The following is a 12,534-nucleotide window of genomic DNA, read 5'->3' as shown; positions in this document are numbered from 1 at the left end:
GACGATGAGTTTATATATACACATACTCATGCTGAAAGCAAAACGATGGCATCATATATCTGGTAAAAAGGAGTGAAATATAACCATTAACCAAATAAGAAGTCAGATATCTAATCTATAAGGACTCTTCCCCCAAATCACATGATATACCACTCAAAATCATCATTTCTTTTGTTGAATGTCATTTCCCATAACTTCTTGGACTCTTTGCATAATGATAAATGTGTTCTTAAGTCAGAATGTTATCATTTTTTTGGCATTCTCTCAGTCCTTAAAACCCAGATTTGGGTGGAAAAAATATAGACAGCTTCTTCTTTATGGGCTGTAAGAAGCATCAGTCAGTTACTTACTGAGCATTCACATTGTGACAAGTCGTGGGTCTTAAAGGATCTTTGGTCCCGGGGAACTCATACTCTAGAGAATGCTTGAGATAAGCATTATAGAAATTGTGCAAAAACAACATCCTGGTTCTACTTACCTATGTCTTAAGTTTCTTGGAGAAACTAGCATTTTCAAAATAATGAACGACTAGTTATTTATGTTATTTTTTATAAAAGTAACTCCACAAACACAGGTTGAGAGAAGCAAAAGTATAAGTCTGAAGTAAATGGTTTGAGGCTCCACTGATAAGAAGGAGAACTGATCCATAGCAGGAAAAAAAAAAAAAGCCTTTATTCTTGCAATTGATTGCAGTGCAGCCCTACCACCATGCTCATCCTGAGAGCTGGGTGGAATTTGTTGTGACTGACTAACCAAGCTCAGCAATAAAGAATCCACCTGTAATGCAGGAGACATAGGTTTGAACCCTGGGTCAGGAAGATCTGGAGAAGGAAATGGCAGCCCATTCCAGTATTCCTGCCTCAGAAATCCCATGAACAAAGGAGACTTGTGGGCTACCGTCTGCAGGATCACGAGTGTTAGACATGACTAACCTCTGAACCGCCACTTCCCAACTAACCACGTACGTAGGGCTTTCACACGAGTTGAACCTGAAGAAAGTCAAATGGGAAACATAGTAAAACAGGCCTCATTTTAGAGGCATTTACATCCTTGCTGACAGAATGATGGATCTGCTGGGACAACGTGACTGTCCGGCAAACCCCTGCACGCTAAGATGATCCTAGCAGGAATTAATGGCAGAGAATCAGTCATTTCCCAGATCAACATCAGCATGCAGCAAGGCCTTTCCTGGGAGACAAAGGAATAGAAAAACTTTTCAGAGGTGAGGGAGCCATCTCAGTCACATTATTTACTTACTCAATTCGATTTTTTAGTGTCTGAAGTCACAAAAGTTGTAACCAAGACAAACCAGGCTGCAAGTACCATTTTAAAAATGTCATCAGCCTAGCAGAAACATGAGACATAAATCACAAGTTTTATTGTATTTGCAATTAAACAGATCAAATTTAATGTCCACAGAAAAGCCTTAGTAATTAGGATAAAGATTAATATAGTGAAATGTCCCTGGTTTAGGAGGCCACCCAAGCAAAACTGAAATAAAGAATTGAGTATATAATCGAATAGCATGTGAATATTAATGCATGAAACCCTCCAAGTCCCCAGATCCCTGATGCAATTATTTTCTATTCACATTAATTGTTCCTAACAGATGACATTAATGACTTTGAGTTGAAATGTGTGCAAGGGAAGATTTCACAAGATCAATGCTGTTTAGAAATAAGGTCATTTTTATAATTATTTGCTCAAATTTTAACCACTGCTCAACATAATAAGGTTAAAATGGTGAGCGTTTCATAATGTGAATATCAAAAGTTAATTTTCATGCTGGCTAATAAGTGTATTGGGGTATTCACATTTTTCTTACTGTTTCTTTTTCCTTACTACTTATTTTCCAATGCATATTGACAGACTGTGAAAGTGTGATTATTGTTTATAAGCTGTAATTTGCACATGTGTATATATAGAACACTAATAACCTCAGATAAACATTTTTTGGGTTAGGATATGTGTTAGCTAATCTAGAAATGTCAACTCTTTTGAGATTTACCTGTCTGAGGCAGGATTTTGAAACAAGCAATTAAATCAACACTGTTCAGAGTTTCTGCCTGTTTTTACCCAGAAACTTCACTCACGCATCTTAGATCTTTCATCCGGGGATTTACTCTCAGATGTGGAAAGAAGCCAGAGTCTGACGCACTCACGAACTGATGTTGAAATGCATGTGAGTTTCCCTGTCGCCTTCAGAATACTTGTTCAGGTGGTTATTTTCCTCCATCAAATGTGATGTCACAAGTGAACCATAAAATGCATCCTTGAAGCGTTGTCAGATAGATAAAAATACTTTCCTTTCTTGTGTTCTCTGCAATTCAGCATCATATCCCCCAGCTGATAGAGTAAGTAGAAAATGTCACTCTCAGCAAAAATATTATAAATCTTGCCTTGTCCCCAAGATACCTTTTTTGGGTATTGATTATATCTCAAAGTCACAGAGAAATGGTCAAGGAGCTTTTTATTAAAGCCCATGTCCCATATTACTCATCTTACTTTTATGATATATTATGTATGAACTGTTAAAAATTCATGGGCTGTACTTTTTTTTCTTTAGCTAGGGTTAGCTTTGTGCTTATTTTGCAAAACTTAAACCAGCGTGGTTTTTTAACTCTCATTGACATTAAAAAAAAAAAAAAAGCTTGAAAAATACAAGAGTCAAATATATAATGAAAGATATTAGTGTTAAAACAATGACTGATGGGCATTTGTGGATAACTGGCCTTTTAGTTTACTGTCTAAATTTATAAGTATAGCTAGGAGAGTCTATATCAAAAGTGAATATTCTCGAGTTGGACTGGAATTGCATGTCAGTGGAGTACTGTCACCTTTAAACATTCTTGAAGGCCCTAATGCCATCCAATATAAAAAATGGCCTTAAGATCAGGAATTTTTTAAGTTGCAAATTTTAATCCAAGAAATTCTTGCCTTCATTCTCTGTCTCTCTCCTTTTTTTAAAAAAAACTAAAATTGTGGATTTTGTATTGCATTTCACATAATAAGGATGTTAAAGCATATGAGTGCTTCAAGGTGGTAATCTAAAATACACTATGGGAAAAAAACACTTTGAATAGTGGAAACAGTGTACTTTGTCAATTCAATCAACATAATTAAGGTAATGTTGCAGTGGAGACCAACATACATCTTTAGGCAAATAAGAATTTTATTAATAATAACTATCTATTACAACTCTTCTCAGGAGGATGCTTGGCAGTCTGTATATGTCCAGGAGTTCTGCTTATTGTCAAGGGCTTTACTTAGAGCTATAGCATAGAGGCTGGGACCTGGGGCTGACATCAGAGCCTTGTATTGATTGGGTGACCTTGGATAAGATTTTAAAGCTTCAGTTTAACAGTGCCTCAAGTTCCCCATCTGGAAAATGAGAAGAATGATATTTCTGTTCTATTTCTGAGAGTTGTGGTGAGGATTAAATGAGATAACATGACATGTACATAACACAGTACCTGCTGAGAATTTGGGGCCATAATGAGATCTCTGCTGCTCTGGCTGTCTTCTATTCTAAAATATGTGGCCCAAGAATTAAGTAATTTTCTTCTGTCACAGCCACAGAAGAACATGGCAGAGATGGAGAATGAGAGCTGAGATAAGTACCTGCTAGTGTGCCTGTCCAGGTCACCTCAGTGATCCCCAGAAACAAAGTACACCCACTTTCGACTCTTTCTCATCACAGATCCCATGTGCAAGGCATCAGATATGATGGCATGTTAAAGGTAATACAGAGTCCCTTCAGTTCAGTTTAGTCACTCAGTCGTGTCCAACTCTTTGCGACCCCATGAATCGCAGCACGCCAGGCCTCCCTGTCCATCACCAACTCCAGGAGTTCACTCAGACTCACGTCCATCGAGTCAGTGATGCCATCCAGCCATCTCATCCTCTGTCGTCCCCTTCTCCTCCTGCCCCCAATCCCTCCCAGCATCAGAGTCTTTTCCAATGAGTCAACTCTTCGCATAAGGTGGCCAAAGTACTGGAGTTTCAGTTTTAGCATCATTCCTTCCAAGGAAATCCCAGGGCTGATCTCCTTCAGAATGGACTGGTTGGATCTCCTTGCAGTCCAAGGGACTCTCAAGAGTCTTCTCCAACATCACAGCATCAGAGTCCCTTAGGGAAGCCATAAAGTACAATTTTGTTGAAGAGCCAAGACACACACATACTAAAAAAAACCTTTTAGTAATAGTAGCAAAACCTAAAATTTACTAAACTTTATTGTTACTAATAATCACTTAGTGTCATTAAGCATGCAGGCCTGCATGCTAAGTGGCTTCAGTCATGTCTGCCTCTGTGCGACTCTATGGACTGTAGCCTGCCAGGCTCCTCTGTCAATGGGATTCTCCAGGCAAGAATACTAAAGTGGGTTGCCATGTCCTCCTCCAGGAGATCTTCCCAGCCCAGGGATCGAAGCCAAGTCTCGTACATCTCCTGCACTAGTAGGCGGGTTCTTTACTACTAGCACCACCTGAGAAGCATATTACTGATTGCCAGAGGCCCATCACTCTTCACACTGATCTTATATGATTGGAGCTTTCATTATCTCCGGTTAGAAAAAAGGAAACTAAAGTGTGGAAGAATTAAGTAATTTTCCCCAAATCAAAGAGTTAGCCAGTGAGAGAGCCAGGATTTAAACCTTATAAATGACCTTATAAATGAGCAGATAATCCTGATGATAATCATGTGCTGATGAGGGAGGAAACCTCAGGAAAAAGGAGCTCACTTTCAGTCATGATGTCAGAGATTCTGAGTCCCTTCTTAAATTCCAACATCAATTGTCCAAGGTCAGGAAATGTGGGAGAATTTCCCAGTAGAGAGGACTAGCCCCTTCCTCTTCTTGTCAAGGAATTACTCTGTAATCAGCCCACGGTACACACACTCCCTCTCTCCAGTACTCTGCCCCCAGGGAGGCTCAGACCCCTGCCTTCATCCTGCTCAGCACAGCCCAGGTCAGACTGAGATACACAGCTTTCTACCAGGTAATTCACATGAGAGGTTATCCTCTCTCAAAGCTCTTCCTAAGCTAGCGACTTTCTACTCAAAGCACAGGCCTTGGACAGCAGCCTCAAAGCATCTGGGAATTTCTTAAAATACTACATTTCAGACCCCTCCTCAGAATTGCTAAATCAAATCTATATTTAACAAGATCTGGGATGACTCATGTGAATATTAAAGTATGAAAAGCCTGGCTTAAGGATACTTTTCTATTTAACTACACCAGCCCTGCCCGCCTCCACATAACATTGATGGGCCTTCCCCACTTCCTCACAGTACCCTCTGTCATGTCAGGGCATCTCAGGTTCAAGGTCAAGGGAGAGATGACAATGCTTTTCTCTCCTAGCACACCTTCTGTGTTCTAGTTTCCTTTCATCTTAATCCAGCATCTATCAGAGGTGCACACAGGGTTGATAACAGGGCGGAGAAGCATATTTGTTAAAACCCTGGGAATTGAGCTATAAAGATGGGTGTAATTGTATTGGGTGAGGTGAAAGGGTAAAGACTGGAAAGACAGGGGAATCACCTATGCGCTTCAGTACTGTGGAGAAAAGTAGAGTGCAAACAGTCGCTAACACCTGTGCAGTGTGTGCAAGGCTGCTGGAGAAGTTTAGATCTGATGGCCTCAAAAGACACAGACATAATATTTCCCTGAATGGGAGACACAACCATCAGAACAGAGGTGCATGCTCAGTTGCTTGCTCAGTTGTGTCTCACTCATTACGACCCCGTGAACTGTAGCCCGCCAAGCTCCTCTGCCCATGGGATTCTCCAGGCAAGAATACTGGATTGGGTTGCCATTTCCTCTTCCAGGGGATCTTCCCAACTCAGGGATTGAATCTGCACCTCCTCCATCTCCTGCTTTGGCAGGTGGATCCTATACTGCTTGAGCCCTTGGGAAAGCCTCAGAGGAGAGGTCATCCAAAATAAAAACCACCACCCTGCTGACTCAAGTAACAGAATATCAGAGAATGGGATGGAGAAGAACGAAAGCACACAAGTAGAAGTGGATTGTGATGTGCTGTTTCTGAAAGTCTGTTTCTGGCATGTTCCAGATGTGTGCAGTGGCTGAAACCTTCAGCCTGTTCTCCTGACACTGGGACCATGTGTGGAGGGCAGCTGTAGAGACATAAACATGAACTCCCTTTAACTAAATTGCATCTGGAAATAAACAAGATCATAAATCAATAGATATTGCTGGATTTTAAGACAACTTTCTCCTTTCAGCGATATTTAGAGCCAAATTTCAGGGGGAAAAATAGAGTAGTAAAATTCCCTGGCATTTTCAGACCACTTTAAGAGATGATTAGGCAGCTAAAATGAAGTATCAATAGCAAGGAAGATGCCTGATATTGAAAATCTAACATTATTAAGCATTATGGGTATTGATTAGAGAGCAGGTTAAACGTGCCCTCTGCACTGATGCAGGGGTTTCCTATTGACCACAAAGGCTCCCAGAACAGCATCACCTTCCTTCACCACAGTGGTGTTTAGTCATCGTCAGTTGGAATTGCATTTGGAGAACAGTGATAAGTACTCAGGTACTAAAGGCTCCCATAAAGTGTCAATAAAGTGCATAAGTTAGAGGCTTTGCCATTCTGCCAGTGACACGAAGACAGATGGTTCCCCCATCCATGAGTTTCTGAGACAAAGCTTTTCTAGATAGGGGACAGGAATGAGACTGTAATGGAGAGATTCCATTCTTGCAATCGGGATGCTAAATTAATTTAACCCATCCAATTAGGGGAGCGTCATCTGTTACATTAGGGGCCTGTAATGTGGCTGTCAAGATGTGCTGGGTGTTTATGGCTTTGCCACCTGTGCCTTGTGCAGACCCACTAGAATTTTAACTGCCTGGATCCTTCTTGCGGGGCCCAGATCTGTTTGATGTGAAACTCTTTATCATTTGAACATCCAACTGATCTGACCTGAAAAGTCCTGGAATCTGTACAGCAGAGCTTCCTGACTCCTTTGTTTTGGTGTTTCACTACAGGACATAATTTCCTGGGCATTTGATCCCAGACTTACAATGATGTTATCAGAGCCATACGGATCATAGGAGTAATCTGGTAGAACTGGCCCGCCCTACACAGGAAGACATTAAGATCCACAGAAGTTAAATGTTTTCTCTGCTCTGTGTCTCATATCTGGTGGCACGTATAGCCTGAGAGCCAGGTTGCTAGACTTCCAGTCCAGGGCGCATGCCCTTGAACTCTTAAGCCAAAGAAGTTGCTCTGTCTTCTTCCTTTTGTCACATTAGATTCATGACTTGATATTGATGTGATCCTTTAATCAGTGTGACGGGATAAAATGAGAAACTACTATTGTCGTACTTCTGCCTAATGCTGATGGCAGCTCACAGTGATTGAGCACCTGCTTCTAAGCTGGATCTGGTGCTGCATGCATCTCATCTAGAACCTCAGTTGGTCCTAGCAGTGACCCTATTTGGTAGGCAGCGTTAATCACTTTTTGAAAAGGAGATGTAGCTCTAAGAGATTTAATAATTTCCCACACATGTTAGTCTGAGGCAGAGTCAAGAGTCAAACGTCTAGTCTGTCGACCCCAAAGTCTGCGTTTCTAACCACAGTATTATATTCATGCCTCCCTCATTATGATGTTGAGTTGGTATTTCTTCTCCCCTAAGCAGAGTCCTAGCTCAGAGCTGTCCTGCTTTTTCAGGGCTGCCAGCTGAACACAAAAGCAGGAACCCCTGCTTTGAAATGCCCTGGCATGGGGGTTGCCGTCTCAGGTCATCTCTGCCCTCGAAGCAGCTACAGCAGCAGTGAGCTGTCTCTCTCCAGCACCTGCAGCGAGTATTCCAGCGGCTCTTCCTACACGTGGCATGATGGAAAGAACCTCAGGAAAAGGGTAAGGCTTCTTCAGGGGCATTGCAGCATCAGAGGGAACCAGAAAAAAAGCCTCTTCTGGTAGGAAGGCGGAAGGCGGGAGGGAGGCCAAGAAGGAAACACCCATTTGCTGAGTCCTTGTTCTTTTACACCTCACAAAGCCATAGGGGGAGATATTATCTTCCTCACTGCACAGAAGGAGAGATTGGCTCTGAAAGGTTAAGTTCCTTGCTAGAAGTCATACAGCCAGAGAGGAGTGGAATGATGACTTAATCTCAGATGATGAGGACATTATGGGAGGGAGTTTGGGAGAGAAAGACGTTTTCCTTCTGTGCATTGGTGGAGCCCACCAAGTTCACAGATTTGTATCAAGTTGGAATGGCAGCCCTGGCCTAATGGAACTGACCATGCTTCAGACTGACTCAGACATTTTCAATTAGTTTTATAGACATTCTCTATCGCTGTGATGCTTGGAGAGACTTGTCGATGTCCAGTGCAAATGAGGCTGAATGAGGCCAAGTCATCCCAGACTGAGCATCCTATGAAAGCGCAAAGAGAAGGTTTTCTTCTGGAGAATAGGGAGAGGGGTGCATTCTCTCAGAATAAATAACCAGAAGTTTTGGAAGTCTCATTAGCTTTGTGGAAATTTACTGCTCAAAAATAGCAATGTAATATATTGACCTCCTCTGTTCAATGCAATAGCCTCATAAAACTCTAATTGGCTATAAATTGAAGGAGGTACAGTAGAGAGAGAAGATGCTATGGTAGATTTCAAGCACCATAGCTTCAGTGAAAGTCTCCACATAGATACCAGGAGTTTCTTGACCAGATTGTTAAATAACTCCTGTGACTGGAATGACTCGCATCTGCTAAGTGGGCTCACTTGACAGATTTCATCATGATTTGAATAAACATCTTTGCACACCGGTAAAAGTCAAGAATCTGGAATAGCTGTTTTCACAATTTCCTTATATTAAAGAAAAACAAGATTGGGATTGACATAAATACACTATTGGTATAATGTATAAAATAGACAACCAATGATAACTCACTCTATAGCACAGGAAATTCTACTCAATACTCCATAATGGCCTATATGGGAAAAGAATCTAAAAAAGAGTGGATATGTGTATAATATAACATTCACGTTGCTGTACACCTGAAAACTAGCAGAACATTGTAAGGCAACTATACTCCAATAAAAACTAATTTAAAAGAAAAAAGTGAAGAGTATGAGAGTGTGGAAGCCCTGAATCTGAATATTTGGAGGTCAGTTTTCTATCATCTGTATAAATTTAGTTTATAATGTCAGAAGTATAAAAAAACCAGGGAACATCTATAACTATCAGAAAATTCAGGTGAGGAAGGACGTTTGTCATACTCCAAACAAGAACTGAGAAAAAGATTTCAAGCTTGAATTTAGAGTGTAGTCCCTTGGACTCAGACTTAAAATGCAAAGTGCGGAGCCTGGGGTGTTGTCAAAACTGTTCTTGCTAAGATGTTCGGAGTTCTGAATAATGACTGATAGGGACCTGGCTTTTACCAGACTGGGGAGGTGGTTGGGAGGGTGTTCCCTCTCTTTGTCTGAATATTGCTGGCTCTCAGGGCCCCTCGCTCAGCACTTTTCATTCATAGCTAATCCTCTCTCCTTCTCAGCCTTTCTTCTTCTTCTTCTTTTTTTTTTTTTTTTCTCTTTTGACTAAAATTTTTCCAATTAGAGCAAACCTTGATCTCTTGGAGACATCTTTTCCCTGAAAGAGAAGGCGTAAGGTTCTTAAGACACTTCTTACATACTCCAGTAGACATCACCCAGAAATTTAACAGTCCCAACTCACAATGGCCATGGAGTACCAGCATGCCTGTCATATTCCCCAGAGAAAAGTCTTAATTCTCAAGGACCCAGCAAACTGACCCAGCCCTATTAAAACATTTTAAATGGCATTATTTAGAAGCTTAAGTTCTTACCATGTACCAAGTACTCATTTAGTATTAACTGCCATAATAAACACATACAATATAAATTTGAACATGAATATTAGCTTACACAATAATAAATATATGACCATTGGCTCTTTGGTAGTTTATAAGTATTTTATTTTTAGTATTATTTTGTGTAGAAACGGAAAGGCAGAAATGAAACCTTCATGAAATGCACTAGCCTGCCCTTCATGGAGGAAAATGGCTCTAGTTACTGAGTAATTACCATGTGTCAGCGTTGTTAGCACTTCATAAGCACTAGCTCATTTAATGATCATGATAACTTATTGCTTAGGTTTTCTTATTTCCCCTCTTTCACAGAGGAATAACCTGAGGTCCTGAGAAATTACACATTTATTTCAAGGTCTCATAGCCAGTAAGTAGAACTGAGCAGTTGGCTCCAGAACCTCAACTATTCTGCTAGACTTTGAATTAGTCTAAAACTTGGAAGAGTCCCAGGTGTTGGGATGGATTTGTTCCCATAAGACCAAGAATGTTCTTTAATGAAACAAGAACAAAAAAGAACGCATGAAACAGGTATCTATTTAAGAAATAGAAAAGAACTGTGGACATTAATCCTAGGCTCCTACCTTAGCAGCAGCATCATTCAGCCACTACCCTCCTTCCAGAGCAACTCTCTTCTGACTTTCCTGCAAAAAATGAGGAGCTCTACCCCACCATCTCCCCAACAGAAGATTTTTGCTTCTCTTTCTCAGGTTTCAAGATTGTCTCCAACTTTTCTCAAGTGATTAAGTACCATAACCTTCTGTGGAAAACAGATTGAGGAATGTGGCTAATCTCACAGGGTAGGGAGCCTGGGCCCTGGGAGCTTTGCAGCTGCTGGCCCTGGGGATGCATCATACCGCAGCGTGGGCATGCTGTGGGCAGGAAGGAAGTGGGTGGGCTGACGCAGAGCACATCTTCTACGGCTTGAACAAATCTGCCCCTTTCAAGCTCTGATGGAGTACTTCTATCTGGCTTCTCTTCTTTATTGTGCATGTGACATCAGAATCATGGAAATTCTTAGAAACCCAAGCTGTGGCAGTCTACTCACTGGTCAGTCTACAATACCCACTAAAGGGATTTTTTTTTTTTTTCTGCTTTCCAAAGAAGTTTTTAATGGCACAGCAGAGGAGGAGAAGGAATGGGGGAAGGGAAGCATCACCAAAATAGATCTCTCCACAGCAACTTCTGACCCTGGAGAATTTTCCAAACAGAGTATATAATTCGACTTAAAGTTAAATATACATATAACAAATAGAAAAAAAAAAGACACGTTGATAGCAAAGGTCAGTTTTATGAAAACAAAACAGAAAGAAGTCTTCAGTATAAGCAAATGCAGGCAAATGCCCACTGCTTAGTAAAAATCTGAAATTCCAAAGTAAGTTTGTGACATTGAGTTGACGTCTCCTTATGAGCATATGCGTGAGTGTTCAGGGTCCCAGGATTGCAGGGCAGCTAATAGAGAGGCCAACGGGAGCTGTAACTCTTAGCCAAAATTGGTACTGAGAACATGTATCAGATTCATTCATAGACATTCTTCAGCATTAATTATACAGCCTTTTTTAAAAGAGTCATTAGTTCTGAGCCTCCTAATTTCCCCGAGTGCTAGTTTGTGATTAAATTCTGCAGCTTTCATTCAGAAGAGGGCTGTTGGAGTAACCTATGGTCTCTATTATGACTTTGACTAATACAGAGGGGAGAGCAGAGGCTAAGCCTGACTCTAGCAGTATCACTTCAAGATTAATGCACAGTCTTTAGAGCCAGACTGCCTGGTTCAGATCCCCATGCAGCCACTTCAGAACTGAGTCATAGAAAGGGCCCAGGAAACCAAAGTTGAAACTTTTGCACTAGCTCTTCCTTGACTGTATGATCTCCAAAGGACAGATCTTGCTGAATCTCAGCTTCCTTCCCCTGAAAATAGGATTGGTATTGTCTGCTTCATGGTCTGGTTCTGAAATTAAGTCAAAGTACTGGGTCAGTGGCTGGTACACAGCAGATGCTCGGCCAGCATGAGTTTCCTCCTCTGCCATTCTGTTTCTTGCTAGCAATATTTTGATAAATGTGAATGTCTGAGGAGAATGCCGTGTTTTTTCTATGTCATTTCTTGGTCACTTCTCCAGAACTAATACTGGTATTTGGAGAAATATGAAGAACAGGAAATTGACCTTTCAAAGTTAGTAGGTCAATCATTGCTATGGGTTCTAACGGCAAATGGCCAGCTGCTCTATGTGTATAAATATTTCATAGATACTCACTGCCTATCAAATAAAGTCTTGAAGCTGCATGACATTCTAACTTTCAGTCATTAGAATGGAACGGACTATAAGGCCTGGACCAACTCACTTTTCCTCTTACCCTCTTCACCTCCCATAAATGCCGCACAGTGATCTCGATTGTCTTGATTATTCCCCAAGTGTTCCTTAAGCATACTTTTCCAATTAAGGTCTTTGCCATTCCATTTCCTCTACCTGGAAATTATTTCCTCTAGTTTAAAAAATATATATTTTTTTAAATTTTATTTGTTTATTTATTTAATTTTGGCTGTTCTGGGTCTTCATTGTGGTTCACCAGCTTCTCACTGTGGTGGCTTCTCTTATTGCAGAGCACAGGAACTAGGTGCAAGGGCTTCAGTAGTTGCAGCAAATGGGCTCAGGAGTTGTGGTACACGGGCTCAGGAGTTGTGGTACACGGGCTCAGG

At 41.1% G+C, this 12,534-nt stretch overlaps 1 protein-coding gene across 1 annotated transcript in view; it reads left to right on the top strand.

Moving 5' to 3' along the window:
- NCKAP5 (NCK associated protein 5) overlaps positions 1-12,534 on the top strand; it is a 1,037,899-nt gene that overhangs the window by 889,887 nt on the left and 135,478 nt on the right. The window contains exons 11-12 of the mRNA XM_005676205.3: positions 2,081-2,182; positions 7,690-7,878. Of these exons, the coding sequence (XP_005676262.2) occupies positions 2,081-2,182; positions 7,690-7,878 (291 nt within the window). The remainder of the gene's footprint in view (positions 1-2,080; positions 2,183-7,689; positions 7,879-12,534) is intronic.

The sequence above is a fragment of the Capra hircus genome, chromosome 2 (assembly GCF_001704415.2).
Source record: "Capra hircus breed San Clemente chromosome 2, ASM170441v1, whole genome shotgun sequence".
Classification (NCBI taxonomy): domain Eukaryota; kingdom Metazoa; phylum Chordata; class Mammalia; order Artiodactyla; family Bovidae; genus Capra; species Capra hircus.
Note: the sequence above shows the minus strand (reverse complement) of the source record. Positions and strands in the feature narration are given on the sequence as shown.